The sequence below is a fragment of the Protopterus annectens genome, chromosome 9.part0 (assembly GCF_019279795.1).
Source record: "Protopterus annectens isolate FY-2018-M chromosome 9.part0, PAN1.0, whole genome shotgun sequence".
Classification (NCBI taxonomy): domain Eukaryota; kingdom Metazoa; phylum Chordata; order Ceratodontiformes; family Protopteridae; genus Protopterus; species Protopterus annectens.
In genome coordinates this window covers 744,469,298-744,486,906 of record NC_056743.1, presented here as the reverse complement: position 1 = coordinate 744,486,906, position 17,609 = coordinate 744,469,298, and the positions used below count along the sequence as shown (strand labels likewise).

The 17,609-nt window shown below is 39.7% G+C and overlaps 1 protein-coding gene across 1 annotated transcript in view; it reads left to right on the top strand.

Annotated features, from left to right (window-relative positions):
- The window catches only part of LOC122811500 (ferritin light chain, oocyte isoform-like), a gene marked incomplete in the record, with an annotated part of 131,757 nt that extends 118,341 nt beyond the window's left edge, over positions 1-13,416 (top strand). Inside the window, 3 exon segments of the mRNA XM_044083375.1 lie at positions 10,562-10,708; positions 11,122-11,247; positions 13,071-13,416. Of these exon segments, the coding sequence (XP_043939310.1) occupies positions 10,562-10,708; positions 11,122-11,247; positions 13,071-13,226 (429 nt within the window).
- Positions 13,417-17,609: the final 4,193 nt, after the last annotated feature.

The window sequence follows — 17,609 nt, the reverse complement described above, 5'->3', positions numbered from 1 at the left end:
CAACTTCTACTTTCCTATACTACAGCTAAAAAATGGAACTTGCTTCCTTCCCTTCTAAGAGTCACTACAAGCTATGAACACTTCAAAGCTTTTCTCCATTCTCACCTCTCCCAAAACTGGAAATGTAATTGTATACTTCCTACCTAGATTGCTCACCTTGGCACCCCTCCCTCTACTTCTTTATCACCACTCTCTTCCTGATTAAACCCTGTATTTATTCCTTTTAAGCGTTCTCCTCCCTCTGCCCACTTGCAGGTCTAGTCTCACAATTGAATCTTTTGCCTTTGTTATAAGGTATACTTTTGACTCAAACACAACATGAATATTGGTCTATCCATACTTTTTCATCTTCCTCCTGTCACCTCTTCTCCTTTAAATTCATTGCATCTTCTTCACTTCTCATCTGTTTTACTGCTCTTGCATTCAAGATCTATATATAATTTCCTTTTATCTCTCTCTACTTCACTAACAATACAGTTTCATAATTATATTAATTTCTGAAGTATACTGCCAAATGTACTACATTTTTGGAAATTGTTAAAGTGTTAATCTGTTAGAACACAGAGTGTTTTTGTGTGTAATGTATTTTTATGGAGCTTTTCTCCCTGGGCCTCCACTGAAAATGGGCTTTCGGGCCCAGTGGACTTCCCCGGTTATCAAACTGGAAATAAATAAATAAATAAATAAATAAATAAATAAAGCTAAGTACCCCGTTGGGGAAAGTTTTCTTGCCTCAGACCGATGTCAGAAAAAGTTAACAATTGTATTTTATTGTGGGAAGCAAATACCTCATAAGGATTTTCATTCTTATTGTATACCCTGCCTAGGCCCTGATCACGACGTCACTTCTTGTCGTTTTTGTGCTAGATTTAATAAATGCACTATTAGGAAGCTTGTTTTATTCAAGTGAAAGCGCTTAACCATTCTTTGTTTGTTGGCATTACAATAAACTTTTGTTCACTTCTGCTTGGTTTCATTGAAGGTGTTGTGGACTGTTATGAGCATTGAATAGAGGTGAATTCCCAAGACACAGAGATGGAATTTTGCACACAGTGCATTTGCTGCTTTTTCTTTTCTAGTTGAACTATTAAAAGACGATTTGATTTCGCACGACACTTTTTTGGCAGAAAATTTAATTATAACATGCCGTCGGAGCTACCGATTACCAGCGTGCACAAAAAACGCAGGGATAAGGATCGACAGCCCAGGCCTAAGCCTGATTCCGAGGCCTCGGTTGATCTGGTCTCCGGTTCTCTGGTTATCTGTGAGGCTCTGACGCAGCCTCTGACTACCGCAGTTGAGGAACCCGAGACCACTACGGATATTTTGACGGAATGCAGTAGGCCGACACATCCTTTTACTTCAGGCCCTACTGACGACTTACCTTCCAAGGATGCCGGTACTTCTGAAACACCTTCGCTTTCTTAAGGCATTTTCAGACCGACGACTCTTACAGTCAAAACATTTTTAAAATCGAAGACTCCTTCCAAATCGAAAAAAGCTTCACTTCAGTCTCCTGTTCAAGGCCCTATGCCTAAGAAACAGATGCTTAAGATGGCTGAAGATCTGATTACTCTTATCAGGGGTTCCCAGCCTCCTCCTGACAAAAGGCCTAGACAAGAGGAAGAATCTGCTTCCTCTGAACAACTGTCTATTTCTTCGGATTCCTCTGAAGACCAAGACTATTCCTTCTCTCCTTATGAAGATTCTGATGCTGAGGACTCTATTCCCTCAGCTTCCCCTCCAGAAGATTACTCTTTTGGGGAAACTTTACACACTATGAGGGAGCATTTTCACTGGGAAGGTCAGGATTACTCTGATTCCAAGAAAAGGCTCAGAGAGTTTCTTTTACTCCCCCAACACAGACCTCTAGCTATCCCTCCGGTTCTGGACATTGTGGATGATGTTTATTTAGAATCCAGTTTCAACCCTGACTCTCTGCCTCCTGCCCCGGCCAAGCCTGACAGATATTACAGAGTACCTGATTCCCATAAATTCCTTTACAAAAGCCCAGTAGCTGGCCCAGACATTATCTCCCAGGGTCCCAAGGGGGCTAAGGCTTCCATGGCTAAAAATCCAGTACCTTCTGAAAGGGATTCAAGAGCACTAGACAGATGGGGGAAAAAGGTTTACATCTCAGCCACTTTAGCTATGAGAGCTCTAAACTGTCAATTTCATATACTTAAGTATCAGCAATTTCTGATCTCTCAGTTAAAACAAAAGATAACAACCCTTCCTCAACAATCTGAATTGAAAGAAGTACAGGATTTGTTGCATGCCACCGAGCAGGTGGGCAAACATACCTTACAATGTGGGTTTGATTCCTTGGAGGCCTCTTGCAGACCAGCGGTCACTGGATCAGTTATACGTAGGCATGCCTGGTTAAAGGAGCAGAGTCTGCCTGAACATGTTAAAGCAAAACTACTAGATGCTCCCTTGCAGCAGGATGTTCTTTTTGGTGTTAAAGCAGAAGAAGTTTTAAAGAAAATGGAGGATAAGGCAAAATCAATGCAGACAGTCAAAGATTTCCTACAGGTACAACCCCCTTGCTTCAGCAGAAACTGGCCAACCAAAAATTGGTCCTTTCCAGCCACTGACAGGCCTCAGAGGGGTAAATACAGGTGCTCAAGGGGCAGAGGACAACCACAAGCTCAGTATAAACCTCGCCAATGGACCACTCCAACCCAGAAGGGAGGAGAAGACAGGTTTCAAGCCACCAGGAGGCAAACTCAATGACTTGCACCTCAACTGGCCAAACAAAGCTCTTTTGTCAGCCCCCCTGGGGGGGGAATTAGCATTATTTGTAGACAACTGGCACATGGTCACAAAGGACAAATGGGTCCTGGACATAATTTTACGAGGATACAGATTCCACTTCCACACCTTGCCAATAAAAAGAGAAATGCCAAACCTGCCACAAAATCAAAGGGCAAAGGCTCAAAAACAAATTACAGCTCTCATGGCCATGAGAGCCATTCAAAGGGTACCAACTCAAGAGCAAGGCCAAGGATTTTACTCAAGACTATTCCTAGTACCCAGGAAGGAAAATGCTTGGAGACCAATTCTGGACCTTTCAATTCTAAACACTTACTTACAAGTTCCCAAATTCAAGATGCTAACACTACAGCAGCTACTTCCCATGTTGGGCAAGGAAGCATGGCTGGTAACGTTGGACCTTAAGGAGGCATACCTGCATGTCCCTATCAGACAAAGTTGCAGAAGATACCTCCATTTCATTGCAGGTTCAACCCATTATCAATTCTCTGCACTGCCCTTTGGCTTATCTACTGCGCCCATAGTATTCACAAAATGCCTGGCACCAGTAATTGCATACTGCAGACAAAGAGGAATTCAAATATATCCATACCTGGACGACTGCCTCATCCAAGCAGAAAGAAAAGACATTCTCATGCAACATCTGGGTTTTGTGAAGCATCTACTAAATTTCCTGGGGTACACAGTAAATGAAAAGAAGTCAAAACTAGTACCCTCACAAAAAATGACATTCCTGGGTGCCAGCTTGGACACAACGGCCCAAAAGGCTTATCTTACACCAGACAAGCAATTATAACTGACTCAGTATTTCAAGACAATGGCAACAAAGACCCAATTAACTGCAAGAAAAATTCTGCAGGCTTTGGGTTTCACGGCATCTTGCATTCTGATAATACCATTTGCAAAACTGCATATGAGGAAATTACAATGGTACCTAAAAAGCGTATGGTCTCAACACAGCCACAGCTTGGAAACAGTGATATCTCTCATTCCCTGCCTTCAACAGGAATTTCTCTGGTGGGCACAGGCATGTCACCTCAACAAGGCTCAGCCTTTCACCTTGCCCCCACCCAGGCAAACTATCACAACAGATGCTTCAGACTACGCCTGGGGGGCTCACATGGCAGGGAAATGCATTCAAGGCCTATGGACTGCAGAACAAAGAAAACTGCATATAAACCAAACAGAGATGCTAGCTGTACAGAAAGCTCTGACAGCCTTCAAGGATCTACTACAGCCTGGACAACTGGCAATAAAGACGGACAGCACCACAGTAATGTGGTATATAAACAAACAAGGGGGCACACATTCCTACCCTCTTTGCAGGCAAGCAATGATCTTATGGAACAAAGCTCTGACCTACCAAGTCCAGTTACAAGCTCACTTCCTGCGAGGACAGAAAAACACATTGGCAGACGACCTAAGCAGAAACATCAAAGATCCCCACGAGTGGAAACTAGACCCACAAATATTTGCAATGATAACTCAAAGATGGGGCCTACCAAATATAGACCTGTTTGCCAGTCCTCAAAACTACCAGCTGACAAAATTTTGTACAAGGACATTCCACCAACAAGCATGGAAAGTGGATGCTCTCTCCTTCAGTTGGAAAAACCTGACAGCATATGCCTTTCCTCCATTACCTCTTCTCACAAAGGTTCTTTTGAAGGTCAAAAAGGAGAAACCTCGAATGATTTTCATAGCCCCAGACTGGCCTCACCAGCACTGGTACCCATTATTGAAGAATATGACTCACAACCCACCATGGATATTGCCTCAAATACCTCATTTGCTCACACAGCAAGACAAGCAGATTCTACACAGCCAGATCAAAACCTTAAACCTGGCATACGATTATGCTATACCCATCATGGGAAACCAGTTCCTCCTACCACTAGGTCCCACTCTACCAGGGCAACAGCTACCTCTACAGCCTTTCTCAGGGGGGTTCCTACCAAAGAAATTTTAGAAGCTGCAACTTGGAGTTCTGTACACACCTTCACCAAACACTATCACTTACCTCTTTATTCTAAGTCCAGGGCAGGCTTCGCCACTGCAGTTCTGCAGGGGCTCATTGCCTCTTCTAACCTTCTATAATGCCTCCACCCTACCTTAGCTTTGGGACTCAACCCAAGTGTGATGACTGCAGCAGGGTAACACGATGAGTGTTCGCATTTAGTTGGTCTGGGACCACAATGTGCATATATTATAATATTTATTTTCCTACATACCCACACTTCCCTAAGTATCACTGAGATTGTGGAAATCTGATTTTATAGAGTTGCATTCTGGACAGATGCGCTGCTGTTTGTGCATGCTTGGGTATACACAGGTGTGAGTCTGTCCCTGCCAGTATGTCCCTAAATACACAACAAAAAGAAAGGATGAAGCTGACATGGGGGAAGGTCATCGTTCGTAAAATAAAACGGTGCTGTTGCTGTGAGAAAAATATGCACTAATTAATTGCAGTAAGGTGGTATTTCTTGTCATTTGCAGCATGTTTTGTTATTTTTATTTATTGCTTATTTACTGGTTTTGCTGACTGGAATATGGAGTCCAGGTAGAAATTTTCCAGTTACATAATAAGCAGCTTTATAACACAGAGAAGCATGTAAATCTTAAAATTACAGTATACATATACAATAACTGAAATATAGCTATACTATATCAAATATACAATTAGTAAAATACAGAGCTATCACATGGCAATTGCCTAAAATGAAGTTTTGTTGACTATTGTTTTTTCAGGCACAGATTTCATTGATACCTGTTGGCTGACTGTGTCTTTTCTGAGCCAAATATGTTCAAAACTCTATTCGCAAAAGAAAATAAATTAACCCCCCCATCCCCAGATCTTGGGAAATGCTTGTGTACATGTCCATAAAACTGCTTCACTAGCTGTGCTTATTTAAGATTTTTACAAAGTATTCTGAAGTATAAATTATATAACCACTATTTTCCCAATCAAGGAAATTTTAAATGAATCCAAACAGTGGTTTTATCACAGGAGGGTGACATATAGTGCAGATCTTGACAGATTAGTGCGAGATGTGTTTGTATACATTTTTTTCAGTTTGAAATGGGAGACCACTGGCTATATTGTGTACACTTTAAATGGTGGCTAAAAGCGAATATGAATGCAAACATTTATTTATTTGATTTATACTTTGTTGACTGTATTAGTCTCATTAGGCCAGTAGCTTCTTTTCAGGGGAGATTCGTGGTACTCATACTGACTAGGTGAATGTTGGCCATGACATTGAGGCACTTCCCCTAGTCTTTTTGATAAGTGAAAAAAAAAATCAGGGGCCTAATTCATAAAAACTGTGTGGACCATCTAAAAGCCTGGTCCCTTTCCTCATTATCATAAAGGGTACAGAGGGTGATATCTGTCTTGCATATAGAGCTTCAGTAGAATAGTAGACCTTATTCTATCAGATCTATTGCACATTCGCAAATTCAGTGGTATCATAAACAGCTAATTAAAGGGATCTCAATCTCTTTTGCAAAATAAATAGACTATGTTTGCATCACAAAGGATACTGCTTCTATAACCATCTTCCACTGCACATAAAGCAGAGTACTTCTTTTTATTTTATTCAAGTGTAATTTGGATGAATGGTGGGTAATTGAAAATTCACTGCCAATTTAGCATGCTTGTCCATCTTGGATAAGAGAACATGTAAATGTCCCAACATATCCTTGTTCAGCTAACTTATGGGTTATCTGTATGCAAAATATAAGGACTAAAAACTACTATGGGAATGTAAGGTTAGGCTTCTTAAGCACCACACAGATCAATAGCCTAGTAAGTACCCATGAACCTAAGTGCCATGGGATCTTGGACATCCTCCTAATCTGTCTCTAATTCAGGAAGGGGGGACCTCGGTTTAACATTTCATCTGAAGGATGACACAATTAGGAGTGCAGCAACCCCTCCCCCCCTTAAAGGGCACTGCAGTGTCATTATTGGAATAATTAATCCAATTAGCTGGTGTGGGAAGAGAACCCACACCCATTTGCACCAAAAATAAGTGCACTACCTTTAAACTATTGAGACTGACACCACTTCATTTCTGGCTACACTTATCTATAGCAGTGTACAAGCTGGAGTTATAGTCACCCATATGTATTGGCTGTAAATGTTTGTAAGACCTGCTGCTAGACTGTAAAGAACCTGATGACCTTTTTAGAGTTGAAAATAGCTTATTTATTAAGTCATGTAATAAATATGCTGCACAATCTAAATCAATGAAATAAGTAGTGAGAATGTAAACTTTTTGCCACATTCATTAAGCTGTATGAGACCTAAACTAGTTACTTATTTTCTGGAACTTCTACATCATAAGAATGTGTAATTGTTAGTCTACTCCAAGTGCTCATGACACACTTGCTCACTGCCACTTGTTTGAAAAAGCAAGTGCTCTAACTCCCACTAACACAATCTTATGTAACTACTTAGCCCTCCTAGCATCTGACCCTAAAATACCGTATAGCCCAATCAGAGCCGTAACTCTAACCCTAAACTCCACACCCAGTTCTGAACCCAAGTCCTCACTCCCTTATCCTAAAAATGTAAATCCCCTCCCTAAACCTAAAATTCCCCAGTGCTGCCTAACTTAAAACACCCCTCCAGCTCCCTAAACCCAAGACTCCCTTCATAATCCCTAACCCTGAAGCTACATTTCCATTCTCTAAACACAAAGCTTCCTTCTCACTCCCTAACCCTAAAAATCCCCTCCCGCTTCCTAAACCTAAATGCCCTTGCCAGTCACTGCCTTAATCTACACTTCATTTCACTTATTTTAGGTGTAACAAAATGTTGAAACACAGTACTGAAGTATCTGATTTGAGCATCTGTTTCAATTAGAAAAACAATTCTGGCAGTAGCTCTACTGGGAGGCATGTTCTGGAAAAAGAACAGCATGTGAAATAATGCAAACACAGCAAAATATATTATGTGTAAATCCTGATGCTAGGCTGGCATTGCCTATATGTAAAGCCCCAGGAAATATGACAGGCACAAGTCCATAGCTCCCAGATTTCCATGGTTTTCCGGAAATGCCTGATTTTACCTCTTGTTTTTGTCCTGTCCTTCATAAAAGTTTTGGTTTTCTGGTAAATTACTGAGGATTAGAGTCAGTAAATAATGCCCAACATTAGAGATTCATACTTCATGTGTTTCGGAAAATGTATGTTGATGCAAACCTTGCTGCTTTATTAACTTTCTAATGAATTACAATACAGTTTAAACATTGTTCCTGATTTTAGACCTTTGTCCCTCGTTATTTTTTATTTTGTCCCTAATCATTGAGTTAAAGAGAAAATAACTATTATCACTTGAGGTTTAGTAGTGGAATTATAATTATGGCTACTTTGTTCTAAAGAAATCAGAATGTTTACCTTATGGTAGGTATAGTTAGCTTGCGTAGATCTAATTCTGCAGGTGTCTAGCCCCCGAGTCAAAATATGTCAAATTATATAACGCTATTGATTGTTTTCTGTAGGAAATCATTGTTTTGCACTTCACTTCATTTTGTGTACACAACAGCTAATTGTAATGTTTTTTTCCTAAAATATTTTCTAATTTCGTCCCACTCTGTAAACAACAAAAGTTCTTTAAATATAGAATCACAACCATGCTTGAATTTGGGAAATAGCTTTCCATCTTCCAACACACTGCATTAACAATAATTGATATAATGCTTATAATTAAATTGTAACAACCCCAATTAATTTACTAATCATAAATTTTAGGATGTGTCTAAGGTACATCCAGATCAGTTCATCTTGAAGCACCGTCAGAAAAGACATGAAAATCTTTAAACATACATCAGTTACTTAGAACTCTGAATATGCTCAGCACTGGGTGCAGGTGATTGTAAAACTATAAGTGAAGGGTTAAAATCAAAAGAAAGACAATAAGCTAATCATCTGTATCTCCCATGCTAACGGAGAAAGTATGACCAGAAATATGTATGTCATATACTTCAAAGCAGCCCTACAGTTGCATGGCACTGAAACAGAAGCTAAAAGCTGACTTGAATGTTTATGAATTCAAGCATTAGACTTGAAAACACCTAAGGAAGTATTATTTTTGTGTTCCAGACAAGTGTTATGAGTGGTCAGTGTTATATAGGTATGTTGTATTTTGGGTTTCCAGTCCCCAAGGACTTCTGTTGCTGTGCATTCAAAAGTGGAGTGAATATAGCAATAACCCACGCCTGGGTGTGGGTAATGCTGGATTTACCCACTGTTGGCGTGGTTTGGTCACGAGGGCGAAGCCTGAGTGGCCAAACAAAGCCAACCGTGGGTAAATCCAGCATTACCCACATCCAGAAGTGGGCTATTGCTATTATACAATGACATTATTTAAGAAAAAAAAAAAATACTTTTCTTAAATAATGACATTGTATAATGCCTCCTTGCTGCCCTTCCGCAGCTGTCTGGTATTCTGCGGCAATTCTGATGTACTGCGCATGCGTATGCCTACGCAGTGCATCAGAGCCGTGGGCAAAAGCAATGGAGAAAGCAAGATCTCCGTTGCTTTTTACTGTTTCGCTATGTTAAATGGGTTTAACATAGCGAGACAGCTTTAAAAAAAGCAACGGTCAATCTCCATTGCTTATTTTAAAGCTGTCTCGCTATGTTAAACCCATTTAACATAGCGAGACAGTTTTGAAAAAAGCAACGGGGAAAGCAAGATCTCCGTTACTTTTTACAAACTGTCTCACTATGTTAAATGGGTTTAACATAGCGAGACAGCTTTAAAATAAGCAACGGAGATCCATTCCTTATTTTAAAGCTGTCTCGCTATGTTAAACCCATTTAACATAGTGAGACAGGTTTAAAAAAAAAGTAACGGAGAAAGCAAGATCTCCGTTGCTTTTTACACACTGTCTCGCTATGTTAAAGGAGTTTAACATAGCGAGACAGCTTTAAAAAGAGCAATGGAGATCTCCGTTGCTTTTTTTAAACCTGTCTCACTATGTTAAACTCCTTTAACATAACGAGACGGTGTTTAAAAAAAGACTTATACTAATGGAAAAAGTCCGGGCGACCGGACCTTTTTCCATTAGTATAAGTCGATTTACAATGTGCACGCTGACCAATCAGCGTGCACGTTTTGGAATATTAATGGGGGGGGGGTCATGGTATAATAAGTAATAAACCCATGGTAGAGCATCACTCATGTAATAAATCCGTGGCAGAACACCACTTCTGTAATAAATCCACAGCAGAATATCACTCGTAATAAATCCATGGCAGAACACCAGTCATGTAATAAATCTGCAGCAGAATACCAGTCATGTAATAAATCCACGGCAGAACACCAGTCGTAATAAATCCATGGCAGAATACCACGCATGTAATAAATCCATGGCAGAACACCACTCAAGTTGCATATTTTAGAAATAGGTTCTTATGATGAGCCATATGATGTTAATGACTGTGCCTGATAGTATAAACATTTTGAGCAGGAGGCATTCTTCTTTTACCAGTAGAGACAGAAATGAAACATCCCTGAAGATAAAGGTTCATTAATATTCTGAAGTTATTGAACATTTCTCATCTTGTTTTTATATATAAGCGAGCCTTTCCAGTGCTTGTGAACATGTAGTTTTCACAACCGCAAAAAGAGAAGTTGAAAATTCAGCTGCAGAGCAAGGTTTGCCTCAAAACAAAAATTTTGAACCACCCTGTCTGACAGTATGACTTTTTCTTCAGGTATTCTTTGATCTAGTAGTTTTAAACTTGACTAGTAATATGTTTTTTTTATTTTCAGTCCTTCTATTTTAACCGTGATGACGTGGCCTTAGAAAAGTTTTACGAGTTTTTCAAGGAGCTGTCCCATGAGAAGCAGGAGCAGGTGGAGCGATTCCTTAAATTCCAGAATCGCCGTGGTGGGAGGATTTTGTTCCAGGATATCAGGGTAAGGAGAACCTCTGTAACCCCTGCCTACCAGAAACATACTTTTAAGTATGATGTTCTAGTTGATAGAATGATTAGATTAAATTTTAATTATTTTTATTTCAGTCTGATCTGGTAACTTCAGTTGTTGGTCTCAGTAATGAGTTTTTAATGCTTTGCAGTGTGAGTGGCTGTGTGTGTGTGTGTGTGTGTGTGTGTGTGTGTGTGTGTGTGTGTGTGTGTGTGTGTGTGTGTGTGTGTGTGTGTGTGTGTATGTGTGTGTTTACGGGGGGATATCACCCTGGTTAAAATTATGTAAAGTAACAGCACAACATCTTGCTATGGTGCTATACCATTATGCATATTCTGGATAATATACAAGAAAGCAAAGTGTTTGTTGTATTGTTTTGAGTTTAACTGTATGTTTGTTTCCAGAAACCAGACCATGATGAATGGGGAAATGGGATGCAGGCTATGGACTACGCCTTGAAGCTGGAGAAGAATGTAAACCAGGCTTTGCTGGATTTGCACAAGATTGCATCAGAGCATGCTGACCCTCACGTATGTACTAACAAATACTCTGAAAAGTATTGCTTTTTTCAGCACCATTTCTTAGCTGCTATTTTTTAAACACTGCAGAATTGTTTGAATAATGCAGGACTGGCATTGTGGCATTGATGAGTTTGAACTGTGGCCTTTGGACTCAGTTGATGAACTTTGTTTACTGTGATTGTTCACTTCTCCTGTGTTTTCAGTCATTCTTGTAGCATGTCCAGGCAGCAAGTGTAATTCAGTACATGACACAAACAGGTTTAAATTGTGGGGTTAGTTATTTTTTGTTTGTTAATCTAGTAAGGCGGCTGATCTGCAGAACCTTTTTGTCCAGGACCCAAAGCAGAAGGGCAAAGACAAATATGGTAAACTGAAAGAATTAATGTAACACGTCAATTAGCATATTTTGGAATGTGTATAGAAACAGAAGAAAATTCCACTGTACCAACAATGACAGGAGATCATGATTAAAACTAGAAGTGTAGAGCTGTAAGTCAGACCAAGGGTGTAGGCAGGCATACTCTTCGTACTCTGTTAACAGTACTATTTTTTTTCTGAGCATACTAGAAACATTGGAGCTTTATCAAGCCATATTATGCCTCTAGCAACATGTATATAGCTTGCTTACAGAGAGGACTGCAAATCTAAAAGGAATACCTCTAATAGTTTTTGAGTGCACAGCTGAAAATGTTACACACATTAAGTTGGGGGGGGGGCAGCAGCTTAAGTGAAATGACCACTTTTCCAATGCCTGGTAGTTTGAGGGGGGAGCAGCCATCAGCATATGTGTGTAAAACATGGAATATACTGACTACTGTGCTGTCAGCAGTGCCAGTATGTCTTCCCTGGCAAGGGGGTTTATGGAAGACTCCACCATATACAGCTGTCACAAAACATATGTTTTAATATAGCCTAAGTTTGTAGTAAGGCATAGATATTTAAAAATTAGTGCCATGCTCCCACACAAACATTTTAGTTAGGAATCCATATATTAACATGACACTATTTTCACTGTCACACCCATAATGTAAATGTATTCCTGACAAGGTGCCATAAGGTTGGGTAATAGTTTGCTTGTATTGAAAAAAAAAATAATGAAACTAAAAGTGGAGTGAAATGAATTCCTCATGATCATTTTCTGTCACTGTATACAACTTATGTGTACTTGTCCATTGATAACAGTCCATCATATTTCACCTTTCATTCAAACAGAATGGGGCCTAGAGAGCAAGCAGGACCATAAAAGGTACCCCAGTAATTATTCCTGTTATTTATTGTCTTGGGAATTGGTAGTAAAGTAAGTGAGATGGGCTAGCACTGTGCATGAAAATGTGTTATATTTTTCAGCTAGGAAAGCACAATAAGTTATTTGGTATTTCTCACGCGTGGCATATGGTTGTTTTTATTGTATATGGGAGAAATTCTTTTTTCAAGCCAGATGTCATAGGATCTACACATAGTCATTCAGATGCAGTGTAAGGCAGACACAGGACATGCTGGAGAGTTTACATAGACCTTGGCTGTTAATGCTTGTGACTCCCGTAGGATGAGCTGGTATTGATGGTTTGGGAAAGGGAAGTTTGGGCTATTCTGCTAGTGTGCTGTTGTAACAACTCTCAGAAGGAAAACTGGAAGGACAGTGAAGTGATGACAGTACTTTATCATTTACTATTACTTGGAGTGGGGTGAAACTCACTAGGTTTTCATGTATGCCTGCTTACATATATAGCTTTGCTAGAGATAGTCTCTAAAGCTTAATTTTGAAAACAGTAGCCTTTAAAAGTGATATGACTGGAATTATTTAACAGTTTTCCATATTGTCTTTTGAACAGATGTGTGACTTCCTGGAGTCTCACTACCTAGAAAAGGAAGTGGAGCTGATCAAGAAGCTGGGAGACCACATTACCAACCTGAAACGTACCACGGCTAACGATCCTGGCATGGGTGAATACCTTTTCAATAAGATGAGCCTAGAAGACAGCAGCTAAATGTCTGACTGTTCCCCTGCCATCTCCCTATAGGCAGTAGATCATAATGAAGAACTAGTTCCCATGTTTCATCCTCTCCTCCTTGTGTTCTATATTGAGAATGTCTCTGGAATAAAGGATTCTGGGTAGCCTGTACTGATAATTTTGTTTGGAAGAAATTTAGAACTTTCATTAACCTTTGCAGCATTAATAGTTTTGACTCGTCTCACCTTTCTTAAGTGTGCACTGTATTTCAACTAATTTCTAAATTAGGATAAATTTCCGGTATATAGCTTTATTCTGATCTATGTGCCACTACCACCATATCTGCTAATGCACTGAGGATAGCACAGATTAATTGGTGAACAAGGTATGTAAATGTATACCAATCAATTATTATAAGTGCAAGATAAGATAGCAAATAACTCTTAGTTGGATAAGAAATTATGCAAAGGTTCAGTTTGCATCCTAAGAAGGCAGGGTTGTATAATTTAATTCATAAATCTGTTAACCAGGTAAGTGAACTGGTCATAGTGGATCCTTTTCAGCTGCAAGATGAGCCACAGGATAAAGGTGAATATAATATATGTGGACAATTTAAGGTTGGCAATCAACTTGTATGCTTTGGCGAGGGAACTGGAGTAAACCATGTGGGCACAGGGAGGACATGAAAGCTTCCACTGAAGAGTGATAGGAGTCAGGATTGAACCCTGGAGATACGAGGCAGAAATCTTAACCACTGAGCCACTTTCTAACCCCCCCCCCAGCAAGACTCTACTTTAGGATGATTTCTACAGTAAGGGTACAAATCCACCTTGTTCGTGCAGTCTAGTAGTAATGTGTTTCTAACGGAATTACTTACATGTTAGAACTGCTGGCCAGACTCTGGTATAAAAGGAATCCCTGTGATCCTTCCAAACAAGCTGCTGTTTTTAGAGTAAATTAAAAATAAATTCTACTTTGATAGACTGGGGTTTGAAAAAAATGCTTGAGAAATAGCTGTATAGCATTGAAGAATGAGGATATAAACTACTAATAAGGCATATCCTTTTCATATCCTTTTGTCTGACAATTTGTGGAATAGTAACACAGGAATTAATTCTTTCCAGCCTCCATTTGTGACCGTCAGCAAATCATAGTCTGGATAATTGGCAAATTGGTCTAGGGTCCTCAATTGTCTCCTAGACTGCATGGGCGGTCACAACCTATGAAATGGGCATGGACCATTTACAATTGCATTATACTTTTGCTAGCAGCATAGCTATATCCAATACATGGTTCTTTCATTCCATGCTACCAACAAAGGTATGGTCTAAGGACAGTTTTATCATACAGTGCTAGCAACATGGGTGTGGTATGTGCCCATTTGGATTCACTTTATAATCTCTAAATACTGAAATATTGAATTTCATTTTTTCGAGACTATAAAGCCAAAACACCAAAAAAACGAAAACCAAAACCCAAAACTGTGACTGTTAAAGCACACCCACACACACACACACACACACACACACACACACACACACACACACACACACACACACACACACACACACACACACACATACACAACCACACCTACCTCCGCACAACAACACAAAAACACACACAAACCACACTTACTATAAGCACACCCCTACCTGTATATACTAACTTTGAGGTCGCACTAAAAGCCAACACACACACAAAACCCACCAACATACATTCCACACCTCCCTCACACAAACACACATCACACAGATACAAACACCACCACTCTCAACACTGACACAATCACACTCTCACCTACATACCCTAACACACACCTAACACTCCCCGACACACTAACAAACACACAAACCCTCCCCCAAACCCTTAAAAACACCACACTTACCTAACGTGCTGTCAGTACTGTGGGTTCAACATTCCTGGGTTCGATATTCTACAGATTTGACACTTTGGTCTCGAGATACTGAAATTCGACATTTCAGTATTTAGAGATTCCAAAGTGTTTCCGCCCATTTACATCATACTGTGCTAGTAAGATGGGTGTGGTATGTGCCCATTTATATCATACTGTGCCAGCAACATGGGCGTGATATGTGCCCATTTACATCATACTATGCTAGCAACATGGGTGTGGTATATGCCCATTTACATTATACTATGCTAGCAACATGGGTATGGTATATGCCCATTTACATCGTACTATGCCAACAACATGGGTGTGGTATGTGTCCATTTACATCAACATGGGTGTAGTATGTGCCCATTTACATCATACTATGCTAGCAACATGGGTGTGGTATGTGCCCATTTACATCATACTATGCTAACAACATGGTGGTCTGTACCCATTTACATCATACTATGCTATCAACATGAGCATGGTCTGAGCACAGATATGTAGTGAGAAGCTACCATATACAACCAATGGCATAAAATGGGACATTTATTTGTTTAAAAAATATATTTTTTTAAAGTAAATAGTAAAATATCAATACTTTTCAATAGAATATGTATTATGCTGTATTTTACTCATGTCACTGTGAGTTACACCCCGAGGCTTTAACACAGTGCCACACAAACCTGCACTCAATAGATGTAGGTTCTTTGATTGTAGTTTTAGTCTTAACAAGCCTAGTCAGAGCCATAGCCATTAGCAGGCTGTGCTGAAAGCCGTATATCATTATTTAGGCCAAGGTAAGTTACTGAAAGCTGTTTCTACCTTAGCAGAGCACCTATAATGGTTAACTAATACACTGCAGGCATGTTTGATACTCATTATTATATAACATTTTGTACTCGTATAGGAATTTATCAAGGATAAGAAGCATTTAATAGCAAACCAAATACCGTACAAATAAGTGTTATAACCATCATTTTTTACATCCTTGGACCAAAATGGAAGGTCAGCCAGCTTGTATCCCATTATTTACCAGCCTTATATCACTTGGTATACTAAGGCAGTGTAGCAACTACCTGAAGCTTAGAGATAGTGAACTACTACTTGCCCAATCACAGACGACCTGTGAGAGACACAACTATTTAACTAAAATGGAGGAACCACTCTCACAAAGGAAAAAAAAAACACTTATGTGAAAGCACCACATACCTCAACAGCACACCTCACAGATACATGTTATCACATGCTGAGGCTGTAAAAACATCATAGTCTAAGCCTCCAAGGTCTAAAATGAGTAGGTCTCAGGGGAAATTAAAAACCAGAACACATACTCATACTACCATATTTATAATAGAGAGTCACCAGGAAATGCTAACCCCAAACCAAGTATGCTTAAACCCTCCACTAGCAAAAATGAATTCATGATTGGTGACTTCATAGCAAGATACACAAACCCTACTCTCACATAGCTGAACAATAATAGGGTGGTGATTAGTTATCTTTCAGGTGCAGGACCTCCGAATCTCAAAGCACCAAGTGATGGACATTCAAATGTAACTAATATATCAGTCCCCAAATCAGATTGCATTAAGATGACTCTCTTTAAGGTCAGAAGTCTAAATAATAACTTGCCTGATCTTGAGGCACTCCTGCATTTAGAAAACATCCATGTCTGTGCAGCTGCTGAAATTTGGTTTAAATGTGAAGAGGACACTCCCGCTATTCCAATGTTTTGTGCTTTTCATGCTTTCTGGCCCAATGGCAACTGTGGTGGAGTCTCTATATTTGTCAGTGAACAAATATCACCTTTAGGTAGATCCTTGGGAATTCACAAACAGAACTCACTGAATTACAGATCACTCTAGTATGATTAATTATCAGCTAATAGCCTTATTACAGACCACCTTCTTTGCCCTCTAATGACCATGTGAGATTCCTCAGTGCTCTAAATGATCTCCCTTAGGGAAAAAAAAACTCTCTTATTTTGAGCGACTTGAATTACCCTTCAGTAAACTGGAACACATATGTCCCCAGTGTAGGGAATGCCCAAAAAGTCCTAGGCTTAATTAACAAAATTTCCCTTGAGCAGGTGGTAAATAAACCTACTAGAGGACACAGCATTCTTGACCTGATTCTTACAAATATGTCCACCTCTCACACGACACCTCTGGTATCTCCTTCTCCAGAGAAGTCTGACCATAATCTTTCGACCTTCTAATTTAAACTCCCAAAAGGTCCTATAAAAATCCATTCTCACTAGACTCACATACCTGCACCTACTCCAATAATAACAGTTTCCAAACCACATCAGAAACTCTAACCTGACCACTTTCTTCCATTTATGCTATCCTTAACCACAACCCAGTCTTCTATTTTATAGACACCTTTTCTTATCCACTTACTCATAGATCTATAACATATCTGTTATCTGCAACAAGCCTTTACTTCCTGAACTCATAGGAACAACCTCAATTGCTGTCCTCCTTCCTTCTTCCTCTACCTCCTTTATACTATCCCTT